At 46.5% G+C, this 15,720-nt stretch overlaps 1 protein-coding gene across 1 annotated transcript in view; it reads left to right on the forward strand.

Annotated features, from left to right (window-relative positions):
* Window positions 1-5,074: 5,074 nt before the first annotated feature.
* The window catches only part of AKAP10 (A-kinase anchoring protein 10), a 60,862-nt gene continuing 50,216 nt past the window's right edge, over window positions 5,075-15,720 (forward strand). The window contains exon 1 of the mRNA XM_058164040.1: window positions 5,075-5,277. Coding sequence (XP_058020023.1) covers window positions 5,256-5,277 — 22 coding nt within the window. The 5' untranslated portion in view covers window positions 5,075-5,255. The remainder of the gene's footprint in view (window positions 5,278-15,720) is intronic.

Genomic DNA, 15,720 nt, shown 5'->3' on the forward strand with positions numbered 1-15,720 from the left:
CTGGATGGGGAGGAACAGACTCAGCCTCAATCCCACCAAGACCAAGTGGCTGTGGATGCGGGCGGCCCGGTACAGTCAGCTAATTCCATCACTGACCATTGGGGGCGAACTATTAGCCCCCACGGAAAGGGCTCGTAATCTGGGCGTCCTCCTGGATGCACGGCTGTCTTTAGAAGATCATATGATAGCCGTCACCAGGGGAGCCTTTCATCAGGTTCTGGAGTGGAGTAGAGAGTAGAGCAGAGCAGAGCAGAGCAGAGCAGAGCAGAGCAGAGCAGAGCAGAACAGAACAGAACAGAACAGAATAGAATAGAATAGAATTTTTATTGGCCAAGTGTGATTGGACACACAAGGAATTTGTCTTGGTGCATATGATATGCATATGGTGCATAAGGCATGATGGTTGGGGAATTCTGGGAGTTGATGTTCGCCCATTTTAAATTATTCTGGCTGGGGAATTCTGGGAGTGGAAGTCCACACAACTTTAAATCATCCCTGTGAAGAGTTTGAGAAATGTGAGCAATTGTAAAACTGAGCAAGAAGAAATTTCATTTTGCTTGCCGAAATCACATTCCCTGGCGCCCCCTTGTGTTTTTGAAGAGAGCCATCGGAGGCTTGGCAATGACCGGTACCCAGTTCTTTCCAGGCTCCAGGTATTTTGCAACAGCAGCTACGAAACAAAATGATTTTCAAAAGGGGAGGGGGAAAAAAAGTCTTCGGGTCCGTCAAAACAATCCAATCTTCTTTGTCATCTCAAACAAAGTTAGTTGCAAATGCTCCAACACTGGAAGTTAATAAAATATTCCAGAAATATTTTACAAGAAGAGTTCTCCACTCCTCTGAAAACAACAAAATACCTTATCCCACCAGTGAATTAAGCCATCACTCGGACGGAGGTGAAGGAGGACAGAACAACTCCCGGTTCGGACCGGAACACACGATCCGGTAGCAATCGGGGCGGGTAGTTCGGAGAACACGTAGCAAAAATCCCTGCCCCCCCCGCCCACGCCCACCCAATCACCCAGTCCCCACTTGCCTCCTTGCTCCTTCTTTCGGGCTCGCTCCTGCCTTGCTTTGCTTCGGGTGCTGCAATCAATTGCATCAGCTAGCAACTGAATCTGCCTGCCTGCAATCCATCTCATCGGTGAGCAACTCAATCTGCCTGCCTTGTCCCTTGAATTGGGTAAGTAAGGGTGGGGGGGACTTTAAAAAAATAGTTAACTGGAGTTTTTTTTTTAAAGAGTTTTTTTTTTTTAGACGCAGCAATTAACTTTAAATTGCTACGTCTGAATTTAAAAGGAAGTTTTAAATTTCACTGCTTTTACCTAAAAGTATAAATAAATAAAATAAAATAATAAAATATTTGTGAAGCTTTCTGAGATTTGGTGTGTTTCTGTAGTGTTTCACTCTAACTACGCACACACACACAAAATCTCACAAAGCTGTATGTGGCATTTTGCGTGTGAGGGAGAGTCAGTTGTGTTGTGTTGTGTTGTGTGTGTGTAAAGTGTGAAAGTTGGTTTTTGAGCTGTTTGTGGCTGTGTGAGGTTCCTGCTTGTGGCAGGGGCCATTTTGGGTGAAGCGCAACTGCTTTTACCTTGTGTGTGAGTCAGTTGTGTTGTGTTGTGGTGTGTGTGTGCAAAGTGTGAAAGTTGGTTTTTGGTACCTCTTATAGAATAGAATAGAATAGAATAGAATAGAATAGAATAGAATAGAATAGAATTTTATTGGCCAAGTGTGATTGGACACACAAGGAATTTGTCTTGGTGCGTATGCTCTCAGTTATTGTTTTGTATACTTTATTATTTTTATTATTTATTGTTATTGGCCACGCCCACCCAGTCATCTGACCACCAAGCCACGCCCACCAATTAAGCCACATCCACAGAACCGGTAGGGAAAATTTTTAGATTTCACTCCTGATGTGAAATTCTTTTTTGCGACCTTCTGCCACGCAAAGTCAAAGGGGAAGCCAGATTCTCTTAACAGCCGGGTTACTAGCTGATCCACTGCAGTGATTCACTTAACAACTGTGGCAAGAAAGATCGTACAACGGGGCAAAAAAACTCAGTTAGCAGCTGTCCCGCTTAGCAAGAGGAATTTTGGGTTCAATGGTGGTCGTAAGTCGGGGACTAGCTGTATATGATTTTATTTTTTTTAAATGAAAATATTATTATTATTTTTTTATTTGAATTTATATCCCGCCCTTCTCCGAAGACTCAGGGCGGCTTACACTGTGTTAAGCAATTTATTTTATTATATTATTGTCATTTGCACCTCTATAACTGTCTGGTTCGGTTCTGCAACCCAACAAGAAAAACACAGACTTCAGAGGATAATTAGAACTGCAGAAAAAATAATTGCTACCAACCTGCCTTCCATTGAGGACCTGTATACTGCACGAATCAAGAAGAGGGCCGTGAAAATATTTACAGACCCCTCGCATCCTGGACATAAACTGTTTCAACTCCTACCCTCAAAACGACGCTATAGAGCATTGCACACCAGAACAACAAGACACAAGAACAGTTTTTTCCCGAAGGCCATCACTCTGCTAAACAAATAATTCCATCAACACTGTCAGACTATTTACTGGATCTGCACTACTATTAATCTTCTCATCGTTCCCATCACCAATCTCTTTCCACTTATGACTGTATGACTGTAACTTTTTGTTGCTATCACTAAGGGTTAAATTGCAACCTATGACCATCAATTGTGTTGTAAATGTTGTACCTTTGATGAAGGTATTTTTTTTTGTTTTTCTTTTCCTTTTCCTTTTCTTTTATGTACACTGAGAGCATATGCACCAAAACAAATTCCTTGTGTGTCCAATCACACTTGGCCAATAAATTCTATTCTAATTCTAATTCTATGTTGTAAGCTGCCCTTGGACCGAGAGGGGTGGCAAACCAATTTAATAATAGATAAAATCGATGTCCTTGTTGGAAGAAATATCCAGGTCCAGTTCCAAGCCGGGAGAAAGACGCTGGAAATAAAATGGAGGCCGGAGGCTGATTGGAAAGAAAGGTTCCCGCTGTTGATGGAGCAGAACCAACAACCGCATGCAGTTCTGGGACAGCTGACCCAGTGGCTGAATAGGTGGACGGATCTTTATAGTTTCTATAACTGTGACGTTTGGGATTTGTGCAATATGGGCTTTGTTTTTCTACAAGGGTGTTGTTGGGCAATTCCTATTGTGGCTAATGGCTTTTGTCCCATGTTGGATCTTGGGTGAGGGGCTGCTTGTTCTAATTCTATTACTCTGTTTTTGAATAGAATAGAATAGAATAGAATAGAATAGAATAGAATAGAATAGAATAGAATAGAATAGAATAGAATTTTTATTGGCCAAGTGTGATTGGACACACAAGGAATTTGTCTTGGTGCAGATGCTCTCAGTGTACATAAAAGAAAAGATACGTTCAGAATAGAATAGAATAGAATAGAATAGAATAGAATAGAATAGAATAGAATAGAATAGAATAGAATAGAATAGAATAGAATAGAATTTTTTATTGGCCAAGTGTGATTGGACACACAAGGAATTTGTCTTGGTGCAGATGCTCTCAGTGTACATAAAAGAAAAGATACGTTCAGAATAGAATAGAATAGAATAGAATAGAATAGAATAGAATAGAATAGAATAGAATAGAATAGAATTTTTATTGGCCAAGTGTGATTGGACACACAAGGAATTTGTCTTGGTGCAGATGCTCTCAGTGTACATAAAAGAAAAGATACGTTCATCAAGGTACAACATTTACAACACAATTGATGGTCAATATATCAATATAAATCATGAGGATTACCAGCAACAAAGTTACAGTCATACAGTCATAAGTTAGCTGTCAACCTTTGCCACAGAGGCGTTTCAAAATATCCTGCCTTGAATGGATTTCTGCCTGCAGCATTTGCTTTGCTTGTGAATGGAGCCATCTAGATCAGGGGTCTCCAACCCGGGCAACTTTAAGACTTGTGGACTTCAACTCCCAGAGTTCCTCAGCCAGCAAAGCAAGGCTCTCCAACCTGGGCAACTTTCAAGACTTGTGGACTTCAACTCCCAGAATCCCTCAGCCAGCAAAGCTGGCTGAGGAACTCTGGGAGTTGAAGTCCACAAGTCTTAAAGTTGCCCAGGTTAGAGACCCCTGATCTAGATAGTCGACTTCCTCTTTCAAAAAGCCCTCCTTAAGTGCTGGCATCTGCTGTGGGCTATTAAGGAAGACTTGGGGATTGCTTTCTGCCTCTAAAAACACCATTTCTCCTTTAGGAAAATACAACAGTCTACCTTTTTAAAAAAAAATATTTCCCAAAATATTTCATTCTTCTGGGGGAGGATGGACTTTCCACACCCTCTTCCCTAGTTTTAAACTATGCATTTTCGACGTGTGAGTGGTCCTTGGTGCTCTCTGAGTTTGCTTGTTTTCCTGCAGACGTTTCATGACCCAACTAGGTAACATCATCAGTGCTCGGAGGGAATGGGGTTTATGAAGAGGAGGAGGAGGAGGAAGTCCTTGGTGCTCTCTGTGCTTGCTTGTTTTCTTGCAGACGTTTCATGACCCAAACTAGGTAAATATCATTCATTTCCCCGAGTGTTTTGGACTACAACTCCCATCAATCTGAGCTTTGGTGAGGCCTGTAAATCCAACACAGGCAAAAGCGTGCTTGTCCGAGCCACCTATTCCGACCATTTAAAAATAATACACAGTTTGCAGATAACATTTTTTAAAAAAACCAAAAAACTCTGTAAATTGCAGATATTATACAGAACGATTTCTCCTAGGTTTGGGGCAGTTGCCCTTATCCAACATGGCCGAACGGGCATCCCTCTCCTGTTTCAGGAATTGAGCCGAGCGGGATTCTCTTTGCCCCGCTTCGAGAGAACGCGCCCTCTTCCAAGATGGCTTTTCCGCCTCCTTCGCCCTCCTGCGCAGGGCGCCCTCTTCCAAGATGGCTTTTCCTAAACGCCCCGCCTCCTCCTTTCTCACGCTCTCTCTGATTGGCCTATGCCGCTTTGACGACTAAAGGCTTCCGGGCCGGGCCTTTTTTTTTCTTCTTTCCCGATAGGCTTTGCGCGCCGCCGCCGCCCGGAAGAAGGAGCCTGCGCCTCGGCCGCCGCTGTTGACAACATGGCGGCTGCCGCCTCCTCCTCCTCCGCCTCGGTGTGGGGCGCGGGAGGCGGCGGCGGGAGGAGGAAGAGGAAGGAGACCCAGCAGCCCTGAGGGAAGGCCTAGGCCTGCCCCGCCGGCGACGCCATGTCTTTCTTCAGGCGGAAAGGTAGCCGCGCTTTTGGGTCTGAGGGGTCTCGCGAAGCGGGGGGGCTGTTGGGGAGGGGCTGGGCCTGAGGGAAGGAGTGGGAGGACGTAAAAGGGTCGGGGGTGGGGCTGAAGGCTACGCAGCATGGGCTTCGTAGTACTTTGAACATGGGCTTTGTGCAACAATGGGGAGGGGCTGCTGCCTTTAAGGGTGGGGTGGGGTGGGGTGGAGCTTCAGTCAAGGGAATTGAGAGGAGGGGCCGAGTCGGGGAAGCAGATACGGGCATCCCCTTTGAATGGGGAGGGGTATGATGGGAAGAGGGAGAAGGAGAAATTGGAGGGTCTTTATCTGGAGGAGGGAGGGGTCTCAGGACTTGGAGGACCCGGTCAAATGAGTGGGGGGTGGGGGGGTGTTTGAATTTTGGCTGCAGGGAGTGGGGGGGGGTCTGTCTTGGGCCTCTCACGCAGGTAGTCCTCGACTTACGACCACGGCGTCCCCCTTGGGAAGGGAGACCCGGTGGCTGAGTTTCGCCCCCGTTTTACGACCTCCCTCGCCGCTGCCGCTGCCGTCGTTAAGCGAACCCCGCTGCACTTGTTAATGTTAGCAACCCGGTGGTTAAGTGAATGTGGCTTCCCCGTGGACTTTGGCTTGCCCGGAAGGTCACACAACAAAAGAGGATCGCGTCACACACACACACACACACACACACACACGGGGAGACTACGACCGTCATAAATATGAACCGATTGGCAAGCGTCTGAATTTTGATCCCCGTGACCACGGGGAGGTCGCCGAGGTCGTAAGTTTAAAAAAAAAAAACCCAGCCTTAAGTCACTTTTTTTTCAGTGCTGTTGTGACTTCGAGCGGTCACTAAGCGAACCGTTGTAAGTCGAGGACTACCTGTACAGGCAGGGGGCGGGGGGCGCGCGAATTGTCGGCCTAGGCTAGGGAGACACACCCAGGAGAGGAGGTTGTTGGGACACTGAAAGCCAATGGGGACGCACAGAAAGCTGGATTGCTGGGCCAGCAAGTCTGGGCCTTCTTTGGATGGTAGACCACTAAGAAAGCCCAGGTTGTGTGCGAGGTTGCAAAGCAAAATGAAACCATAATACTGGTAGGAAACTTGAGAGAGAAGGATCTGTCTGATTGCCTAGCAGGAAGTGATGGCTCCAGAGTGGATTGTGTGTGTGTGTTGTGCTATTAAATTAAACATCATAGGTGCTATTAAGAGGCAGCTAGAACAGTAGTAGTTATTTGGTCTACGCGTTAAGGCACCAGGCTTGAAAGCAAGGAGATTGTGAGTTCAAGTCCTGCCTTAGCCATGAATGCCGGCTTAGGTGACTTTGGTCCAGTCCATCCCTCCCCAAGAGGTGTTTGTGGGGAAAATAGGAATGTGTGTGTGTTGTGCTATTAAACATCATAGATACTATTCAGAGGCAGCTGGAACTGCAGTATTTATTTGATCTATTAAGGCACCAGGCTAGAAAGCAAAGATGATATGAGTTCAAGTCTTCCTTTAGCCATGAATGCCAGCTAGGTAATTTTGGCCCAGTCAGCTCATCCCACCCTACAGGGTGGTTGTGGACAAAATAGGAGGAGGATCTGTTGGATCTGTTCGCTGTCTGATTTGCAAAAATGATAAATGAAAATTTAAAAAGATATGTGCTAGTCGTTCCCGACTCTAGGGGGCGGTGCTCATCTCTGTTACAAAGCCGAAGAGCCAGCGCTGTCCGAAGACGTCTCCGTGGTCATGTGGCCGGCATGACTCAACGCCAAAGGCGCGCAGAACATTGTTACCTTCCCACCAAACGTGGTCCCTATTTTTCTACTTGCATTTTTACCTGCTTTCGAACTGCTAAGTTGGCAGAAGCTGGGACAAGTCACGGGAGCTCACCTTGTTACACGGCACTAGGGATTCGAACCGCTGAACTGCCGACCTTTCGATCGACAAGCTCAGCGTCTTAGCCTCTGTGCCACCACGTCCCTAATGAAAATTTAAATAGATATAAATGAATTTGTGGCTTTTCCTCCAGCTGCCTAAGCCTCAGAATTCCTCCTCTCTCAGTACCCCAATCGTGAGAGTTCTTGGGGGTCTTGCCAGCGGGAGGGGAAACCCCCCCCTTCAAATGTGCCTTTGCTGCAACTTTTCTGAATTCCAGGAAATTCTCAGATTAGCTACTTTTATGCATCCCTGCTGTAAATCCTAGGAAGGACCCAGAGGCTTGAATGAATGTTTTGAAAGCCACACAATAGCAGTTGTGGAAAAAAAGGCAAACCCCTTGTCATTGTTGCGGGCTCAACAATCGAGGCAGGCCTCTGAGGTACATGTTGTATTGATGTACTCTTTGAGTACAGGTAGTCCTTGACTTAACAACCGTTCATTTAGTGACCGTTCAGACTTACAATGGCGCTGAAAAAAATGTGACTTATGGCCGCTTTTAAAACGGCAGTTACTTCTGGTTCTTGGCAAAACCGTGCCCTAGCAAACCATCGGCTTGCTTAACAGCTGTGGTGTGGTGTTCACTTAACAACACTTAACAACCACTGTAAAAATGGTCATCAAACCGGTCCTTAAAATGAAGGTAGTCCTCGACTTAAGTTCATTTTGTAAATAGAATGGCACTGGAAATTTTGACTTACGACCCTTTTTTTTTCAAAGTTATGACCTTCGCAGCGTCCCCATGATCACGTGATCAAAATTCGGATGCTTGGCAGTGGACTCATATTTATGACGGTCGCAGTGTTCCAGAGTCACGTGATCACTTTTGGGGGCTTTCTGACCCACCAAGTCAATAAGGAATCCGGATTCACTTAACAACCGGGTTACTAACTTACCAACTTGCAGCGATTCGCTTAACAACTCAGGCAAGGAAGATCATAAAATGGGGCAAATGTCTCACTTGATAACATAAATTTGGGGCTCCATTGTGGTCATAAGTCGAGGCCGGCCTGTATTTGTATTGGGGATTTGCCTTGTTCTCGCTTTGCGTAGCCTTTGGGGGAAGGCATTAAGCTGTTGGATCTGAACAGGTGATTTTCAGAGGCAGCCCTCACCATTACTATCCTCTCTGAATTTGGGAATTTGCAGTTGTTTAGTTTAATTTATTGTCATTGCACGTAGTACACAGAAATCAAATCCCCTCTTCAGTGTACATTATAACTATAAAAATAAAAACACAACCATGCATCCTTTACATTCTATATAATTGAAAATCCGATATTACACTATACCATAGAATTCAATGTGGCTATTGCCCTGGGATAGAAGCTGTTTTTCAGCCTATTTGTCCTTGTTTTTATTATCCTGTACCATCTGCCAGATGGTAATAGTTCAAAAAAAGTGGTGCCCAGGATGAGATGGATCTTTAAGGATGTTTTGAACTTTCTTAAGTTCAAAGCTGGCTGAGGAATTCTGGGAGTTGAAGTCCACAAGTCTTAAAAGTTGTCAAGGTTGGAGACCCCCTGCTCTGGGCAATGATGTTGACCCTCTGGAGTGCTGTCCTATCACCTGTGCAACTGGCAAACCACACACAGGTGCAGTAAGTTAAAATATTCTCTATGGTGCAGCGGTACAAGGCCACCAGCAGTTTTCCATTCAATTGTAGTTGAGTGATGTTTGCATGCTGAAGTGATACAAGCAGAGTTGGCTATTTTGAAGGGCGGAATTAAGAAGTTAACCCGATGTAACTATCATTATGATGGCTGGGCCATTCAGACTGTGATGTGATGGGTCTCGAGTTAAATAGACCAGGCGCAACCTTAAAAACCAAAACGCTTGCGTCTTGTGGGATATAAATATTGCTTTCGAGAAATTTTGGGGGTGCTGCTGAAGAAATAGCCACAGGAAGTGGTTTTACTTATTTATTTATACAGGTAGTCCTCCACTTACAACCGTTTGTTTAGTGACTCTTCAAAGTTACAGCAGCGCTCCAAAAAGTGACTTAAGGCTGTTTTTTCACACTTACGACCGTTGCGACGTCCCTGCCGTCACGAGAACAAAATTCAGACGCTTGGCAACTGGCTCATATTTATGACAGTTGCAGCGTCCCAGTGTCATGTGAACCCCTTTTGCGACCTTCCGACCAGCAAAGTCCCTATATTTCCCTTCCCTTCCCATTAACTTCCTTTCCTTTCCTTTCCCTTTAACTTCCTTCCCTTCCCTTCCCTTCCCTTCCCTTCCCTTCCCTTCCCTTCCCTTCCCTTTCCTTTCCTTCCCTTCCCTTCCCTTCCCTTCCCTTCCCTTCCCTCTATTTCCCTTCCCTATTCATTCATTCATTCAATATATTGGCCACCCATCTTACCATAGGGTAACTCTGGCCGGCTTACAAAATTACATAAAAGCTAAAACATAAACAAACCAAAGACACATGGGGAGGGCGGGGGGGGGGCAGAATGGGCCGGTGGGAAGTGGGATCTGTTATTACTCCATCACCCCTTTTGAATCTCTTTAATCCCATTGTCACCGTTCCAGAAAAAAACCCTCGCCAAGTAAAACTCTGAAGCACGCATTTTTCAAAGTTCTATTTACTAGGATAGATAAACTGGCACATCTGGGTAAAACCCGAATCTGAGAGGTCCTGGTTTTCCCTCAGTCATTCAAAAACCCCCAAAACTATCCCCTCACTCTGCAGTCGATCACGTGCTCCAATCGCCAACCATCCCATCTCGAGACAGCCCTCCGACCACTCCTCCTCCAGATGCAGGATCGGCCTGACCTTGACCGACAGAAAGAATGTTATTATATCTAAAGACAACCCCTCTACTAAATGCCGCCCTCCTACTTTCCCACACGGGAGAAGGTGGCAGCACGGAAGCTTCCGGCCTAGTATGGCTTCCAAAGCTGACACCCACCCTGAATAGCTTCTGCTTAAAATCGTGGTTTTTCTTCAAAGTCTGAGCTTTGGAGTATTGGTCTTTACCCAGCAGAATTGGAGGTAATAGGCAGACAGGCTGCCTTGTAGTAACATTTGTTGTGTTTTGCGGTTTTTTGTTTGTTTGTTTGTTGTGTGGGACGCGGTGGTTCAGTGGCTAAGACGCTGAGCTTGTCGATTGAAAGGTCGGCAGTTCAGCGGTTCGAATCCCTAGCGCCGCGTAACAGGGTGAGCTCCCCTGACTTGTCCCAGCTTCTGCCAACCTAGCAGTTCGAAAGCAGGTAAAAAATGCAAGTAGAAAAATAGGGACCACCTTTGGTGGGAAGGGAACAGCGGTCTGTGCGCCTTTGGCGTTGAGTCATGCCGGCCCCATGACCACGGAGACGTCTTCGGACAGCGCTGGCTCTTCGGCTTTGAAACGGAGATGAGCACCGTCCCCCAGAGTCGGGAATGACTAGCACACCTGTGCGAGGGGAACCTTTATCTTTACTTAACATTTGTTGATTTTGAAACTTGGGTTTAAAATGCTACTTATTGTAGATTGCTGTCATTTAGACTATTTTTCTTGATCCTATAATCTTAAGAGAACTGCAGAATTCTAGAGGCTAAAACATATGAAGAACGGTTGCTGGAATTGGCTATATCTAGTTTAATGAAAAGAAGGCCTAGGGGTGTTGTGGTCCGTCAGCAGCCTATGGAGCTGGCAACGGAGTCAGACAGTGATGAGGCTGAGGTGAGGCCAGAGCCATCGGGGAGTGAGGTGCGGACTCCAGAGCCTCCAAAGACTGATAGTAGTGAGGCAGAGGAACAGGAGGAGCCGGTTCCTAATGCACCACTGAGAAGAGCTGCCAGAAGGCAAGAGCAGCTCAAGCAGAGAGGACAACTCAGGAGTAAGGCCAGCAGATGATTGGCCCCTCCCACAAGGCTTAAAACAGACCAGCACCGGCATTTCAGCTTTCCTGGAAAACAACGTTGTAGCTGCGTCTTCTGCTTCGTCTTCTGCTTCGTATACATCTTGATTTTGTGGCTTCTGGAAGGGCCTTTGGCAGTTTGCCTAATTGGACTAAGGTTTGTTAGATAACTGAGGAATTTGTGTTGGGAAGCATTTGTTTTACTTTGAGTTGAACGACGCTGGGAATGAAGTAAATCCCAGCTGTTTGAATAAAGTTTATTTTTCCACGTACTAAGTTTATTACTACCTACTTGGGCCTGGGTTACAACAAGGGGTGACATAATAGCAGTGTTCCAATATTTGAGGGGCTGCCCCATAGAAGAGGGAGTCAACCTATTCTCCAAAGCCCTTGAAGGCAAGACAAGAAACAATGGATGGAAACTAATCAAGGAGAGAAGCAACCTGGAACTAAGGAGAAATTTCCTGACGGTGAGAACAACTAACCAGTGGAACAACTTGCCACCAGAAGTTGTGAATGCTCCAATACTGGAAGTTTTTAAGAAGAGACCGGCCTGCCATTTCTCTGGAAGGGTATAGAGTTTCCTGCCTGAGCAAGGGGGTTGGACTAGAAGACCTCCAAGGTCCCTTCCAACTCAGTGATTCTGTTATACATGCGAATGAGGAAAGCTATTTCCCTCTAGTGTCCTCGTTGATTGTAAACCTCTCCTTGTGTGAAGAGGTTAAATAGCTCTGAACTCCTTGAAGAAAAGTGGATAGGAAAACAATAAACTCCCTTCCTTCCTTCCTCCCTTCCTTCCTTCCTTCCTTCCTTCCTTCCTTCCTTCCTCCCTTCCTTCCTCCCTTCCTCCCTTCCTTCCAAAGTGTGCTGATATGCAAAGAATGAAACATTTATGAAGTCCACGATTAAAACCCGAACTGTACAGAATTTAACAGGGCCAGCTCAATTGCTTAAATTCCAATTTCAAATCACTTAAGGGTTTGAGGGAAATGAGTCTTTGGAGCTTTCTTAAAAGCTGATGAATCTAGCAGGGGCAGCCCATAATATTTTAAAAGCCGCTAGGTTCAACCCAAGAGAGAAAGGCCCCGCGTCTTAAAAGCAAAGGCAGATGGCTATGGAAAGAAATATGAGCCTCATAGGAAAAGAAAAAACACTGCCAGCCAATAAATATTTCAGGGAATTAGCAGAAGAACAGAACACAGGGAGTCCTCAACTTAAAACAGTCTGTTTAGTGGCCATTCTAACTTCTAATGGCACTGAAAAAGTGACCTATCGCCGTTTTTCACACTTGCGACCAATGCAGCATTCCCAATGCCATGGGATTCAAAATTCAGATGCTTGGCAACTGACTCATGTTTATGACGGTCGCAGTGTCCCAAGGTCACGTGATCCCCTTCTGCCGCCTTCTGATGAGCAAAGTCCACGGGCAAGCCGGATTCACTTAACAACCGTGTGACTAACTTAACAACGGCGGTGATTCACTTAAGAACTATGGCAGGAGAGGGCAAAACTCACTTATCTGTCTCACTTAGCAACATAAATTTGGGCTCCATTGTCGTAAGGTGAGGACTACCTGTAACAGATTTGGAAGGGACCTTGGCGGTCTTCTAGTCCAACCCCTTGCTCAACCCGGTACCATTTCAGACAAATGGCGGTCCAATCTCTTCTTTAAAAACTTCCAGCATTGGAGCACCCACAGTATTTGGAGGGAAGACATTCCACTGATTGAAGAAATTGATTGATTGATTGATTGATTGATTGATTGATGTTTTTTTGCAATACCAACGGAGATTCAAGAGGGAATATAGATAGTCCTTGACTTATGACTGGTGACTTAGCCACCGTTTGAAGTTACAACGGATTCAGGGATAGGGGTTGCTCCTCTGCCCTGGTCCTATTAGACCTCTCAGCGGCCTTCGATACCATCGACCATGGTATCCTGCTGCGCCGGTTGGAGGGATTGGGAGTGGGAGGCACCGTTTATCGGTGGTTCTCCTCCTATCTCCGACCGGTCGCAGTCGTGTTGACGGGCAGAGATCGGCCCGGGCGCCTCACTTGTGGGGTGCCGCGGTCGATCCTCTCGCCCTTCTGTTAACATCTACATGAAGCTGCTGGGTGAGATCATCAGTGGTTTCGGTGTGAAGTACCAGCTGTATCGGATGACACCCAGCTGTACTTTTCTACACCGGACCACCCAGCAAGCTATCAGTGCTGTCCCGGTGCCTGGAGGCCGTGCGGGTCTGGATGGGAGAAACAGGCTCAAGCTCAATCCCTCCAAGACAGAGTGGCTGTGGATGCGGCATCCCGGTACAGTCAGCTAAATCAGCGGCTGACCATCGGTGGCGAGTCATTGGCCCCGATGGAAAGGGTCCGCAACAGGCGTCCTCCTGGATGAGCGGCTGTCTCTAGAAGATCACTTGGCCGTCTCCAGGAGCGTTCACCAGGTTCGCCTGGTGCGCCAGTTGCGCCTTTCTGGACCGGGATGCCTATGCACGGTCACTCACGCACTCGTGACGTCTCGCCTGGATTACTGCAATGCTCTCTACATGGGGCTCCCCTTGAAGGGCATCCGGAGGCTGCAGTTAGTCCAGAATGCGGCTGCGCGGGTGATAGGTGGAGCCCCCCCTGGCTCCCGTATAACACCCCTCCTGGGCCGGCTGCACTGGCTACCTGTGGCTCGGGTGCGCTTCAAGGTTCTGGTGACCACCTTTAAAGCGCTCCATGGCATTGGGCGGGTTACGGGACCGCCTACTGCTGAATATCTCTCACCGACCCGTGCGCTCTCACAGAGAGGGTCTCCTCAGGGTGCCGTCAGCGCGGCAATGTCGTCTGGCGACACCCAGGGGAAGGGCCTTCTCTGTGGGGGCCCCCACCCTCTGGAATGAACTACCCCCCGGACTTCGTCAGCTTTCGGGCCTCCGGGCCTTCCGCCCCCGGCTTAAAACATATTTATTTAACTGTGCAGGACTGAGCTAGATTTTAAATTATCGGTTTTAAATTGGGTTTTATTCTATATTTTTAATTCTAAATTAACGGGCTTTTTAGAATAAGTTTTTTAATTGTTTTTTATATTGTATTTATGTGTTTTTAAATGCCTGTACACCGCCCTGAGTCCTTCGGGAGATAGGGCGGTATATAAATTTGATTAAATAAATAAATAAATAAATAAATAAATTCCCCCCAAAGCAGGGGTCTGCAAACTTGGCTCTTTTAAGACTTGTGGACTTCCACTCCCAGGGTTCTCTCTGGGAGTTGAAGTCCATAAGTCTTAAAAATGCCAAGTTTGCAGACTCTTGCCCTAAAGCTACTTAAGAACCAGATTCAAAGATCCATCATCCCCTGGATCACATTTTGGGTACTCGGTAACCAGCTCACTACAATTTATGACATTTTGTCCTGGAAACTGATGCTTAGTTCTGCTTTCTGGCAAAAACCACCCCATATCAAACTGAGTTTCTTTAACAGCCAAAACTGTCACCTCATGACTGCCACAAAAATCATGAAATTGGGGCTGGTCATGTGAAAAACCGCTTTACGACCATCATAACTTACGACCAAAACTATGCCCATAACTCAAGGACTACCTGCATAATGTGAAAAATGTTGCATTTTGTGAATTATGCTCGCAGACCAAAAGGGGTAAGGACAGTGTTTTTCAACCTTAGCAACTTTAAGATGGGTGGACTTCCACTCCCAGAATCCCCCAGCCAGCCTGCTTTAAGAGGGAAGGACTTCCACTCCCAGAATCCCCCAGCCAGCCTGCTTTAAGAGGGAAGGACTTCCACTCCCAGAATCCCCCAGCCAGCATGCTTTAAGAGGGGTGGACGTCCACTCCCAAAATTCCCCTTCCAGCCTGCTTTAAGTGGGGAGGACTTCCACTCCCAGAATCCCCCAGCCAGCCTGCTTTAAGAGGGAAGGACTTCCACTCCCAGAATCCCCCAGCCAGTCTGCTTTAAGAGGGGAGGACTTCCATTACCAGAATTCTCCAGCCAGCCTGCTTTAAGAGGGAAGGACTTCCACTCCCATAATCCCCCAGCCAGTATGCTTTAAGAGAGGTGGACTTCCACTCCCAGAATCCCCCAGCCAGCATGCTTTAAGAGGGGAGGACTTCTGGGAGTGGAAATCGACCCTTCTTAAAGTTGCCAAGGTTGAGAAAACCTGGGGTAGATGATGATGTTCCCAGGCGTGTTTTAGATTTTTATGGATCTCCTGTTTAATTTCAAGCCTTGGGGAGACTTTATTTTCTTTTCCGCTGATCTGTTGAAGGCATCTTATGCTGGAATTCTTCCCCTCTGTCAAAATCATGTGTCGAAAAACAGTATTTCTGGGTGGGGCAGGGAAAAACAAAATCTCCCATCTTTGCGTCCCTTCCCACACCCTTTGGCCAGGATAATAAGCAAGACTTTGCCAAATTCCACAGATGCCAGCTGTAAGCATTTCCATTTCTTCAGTTTCCTTCCCTGCCCCCCCCCAGTGTGAAAACTTCCTGTTAAGTGCCTTTAAGGGTGATGCACAATAACAGCCCTTTATGTGTGAATGCACAATCCCAAAACTGCCTGATGTGTCAGAAGAGAGTTTTGATGAGCGAACATGCAGTCTCTTTCCACCAGGCACAAATTCTTCGTTTGGTTGCTTTCAAGATGTGCTGTTAAGATTTTTGCATCTGGGTTAGCTTTTCCATT

This window comes from Ahaetulla prasina, chromosome 1 (genome assembly GCF_028640845.1).
Source record: "Ahaetulla prasina isolate Xishuangbanna chromosome 1, ASM2864084v1, whole genome shotgun sequence".
NCBI classification, from domain to species: Eukaryota; Metazoa; Chordata; class Lepidosauria; order Squamata; family Colubridae; genus Ahaetulla; species Ahaetulla prasina.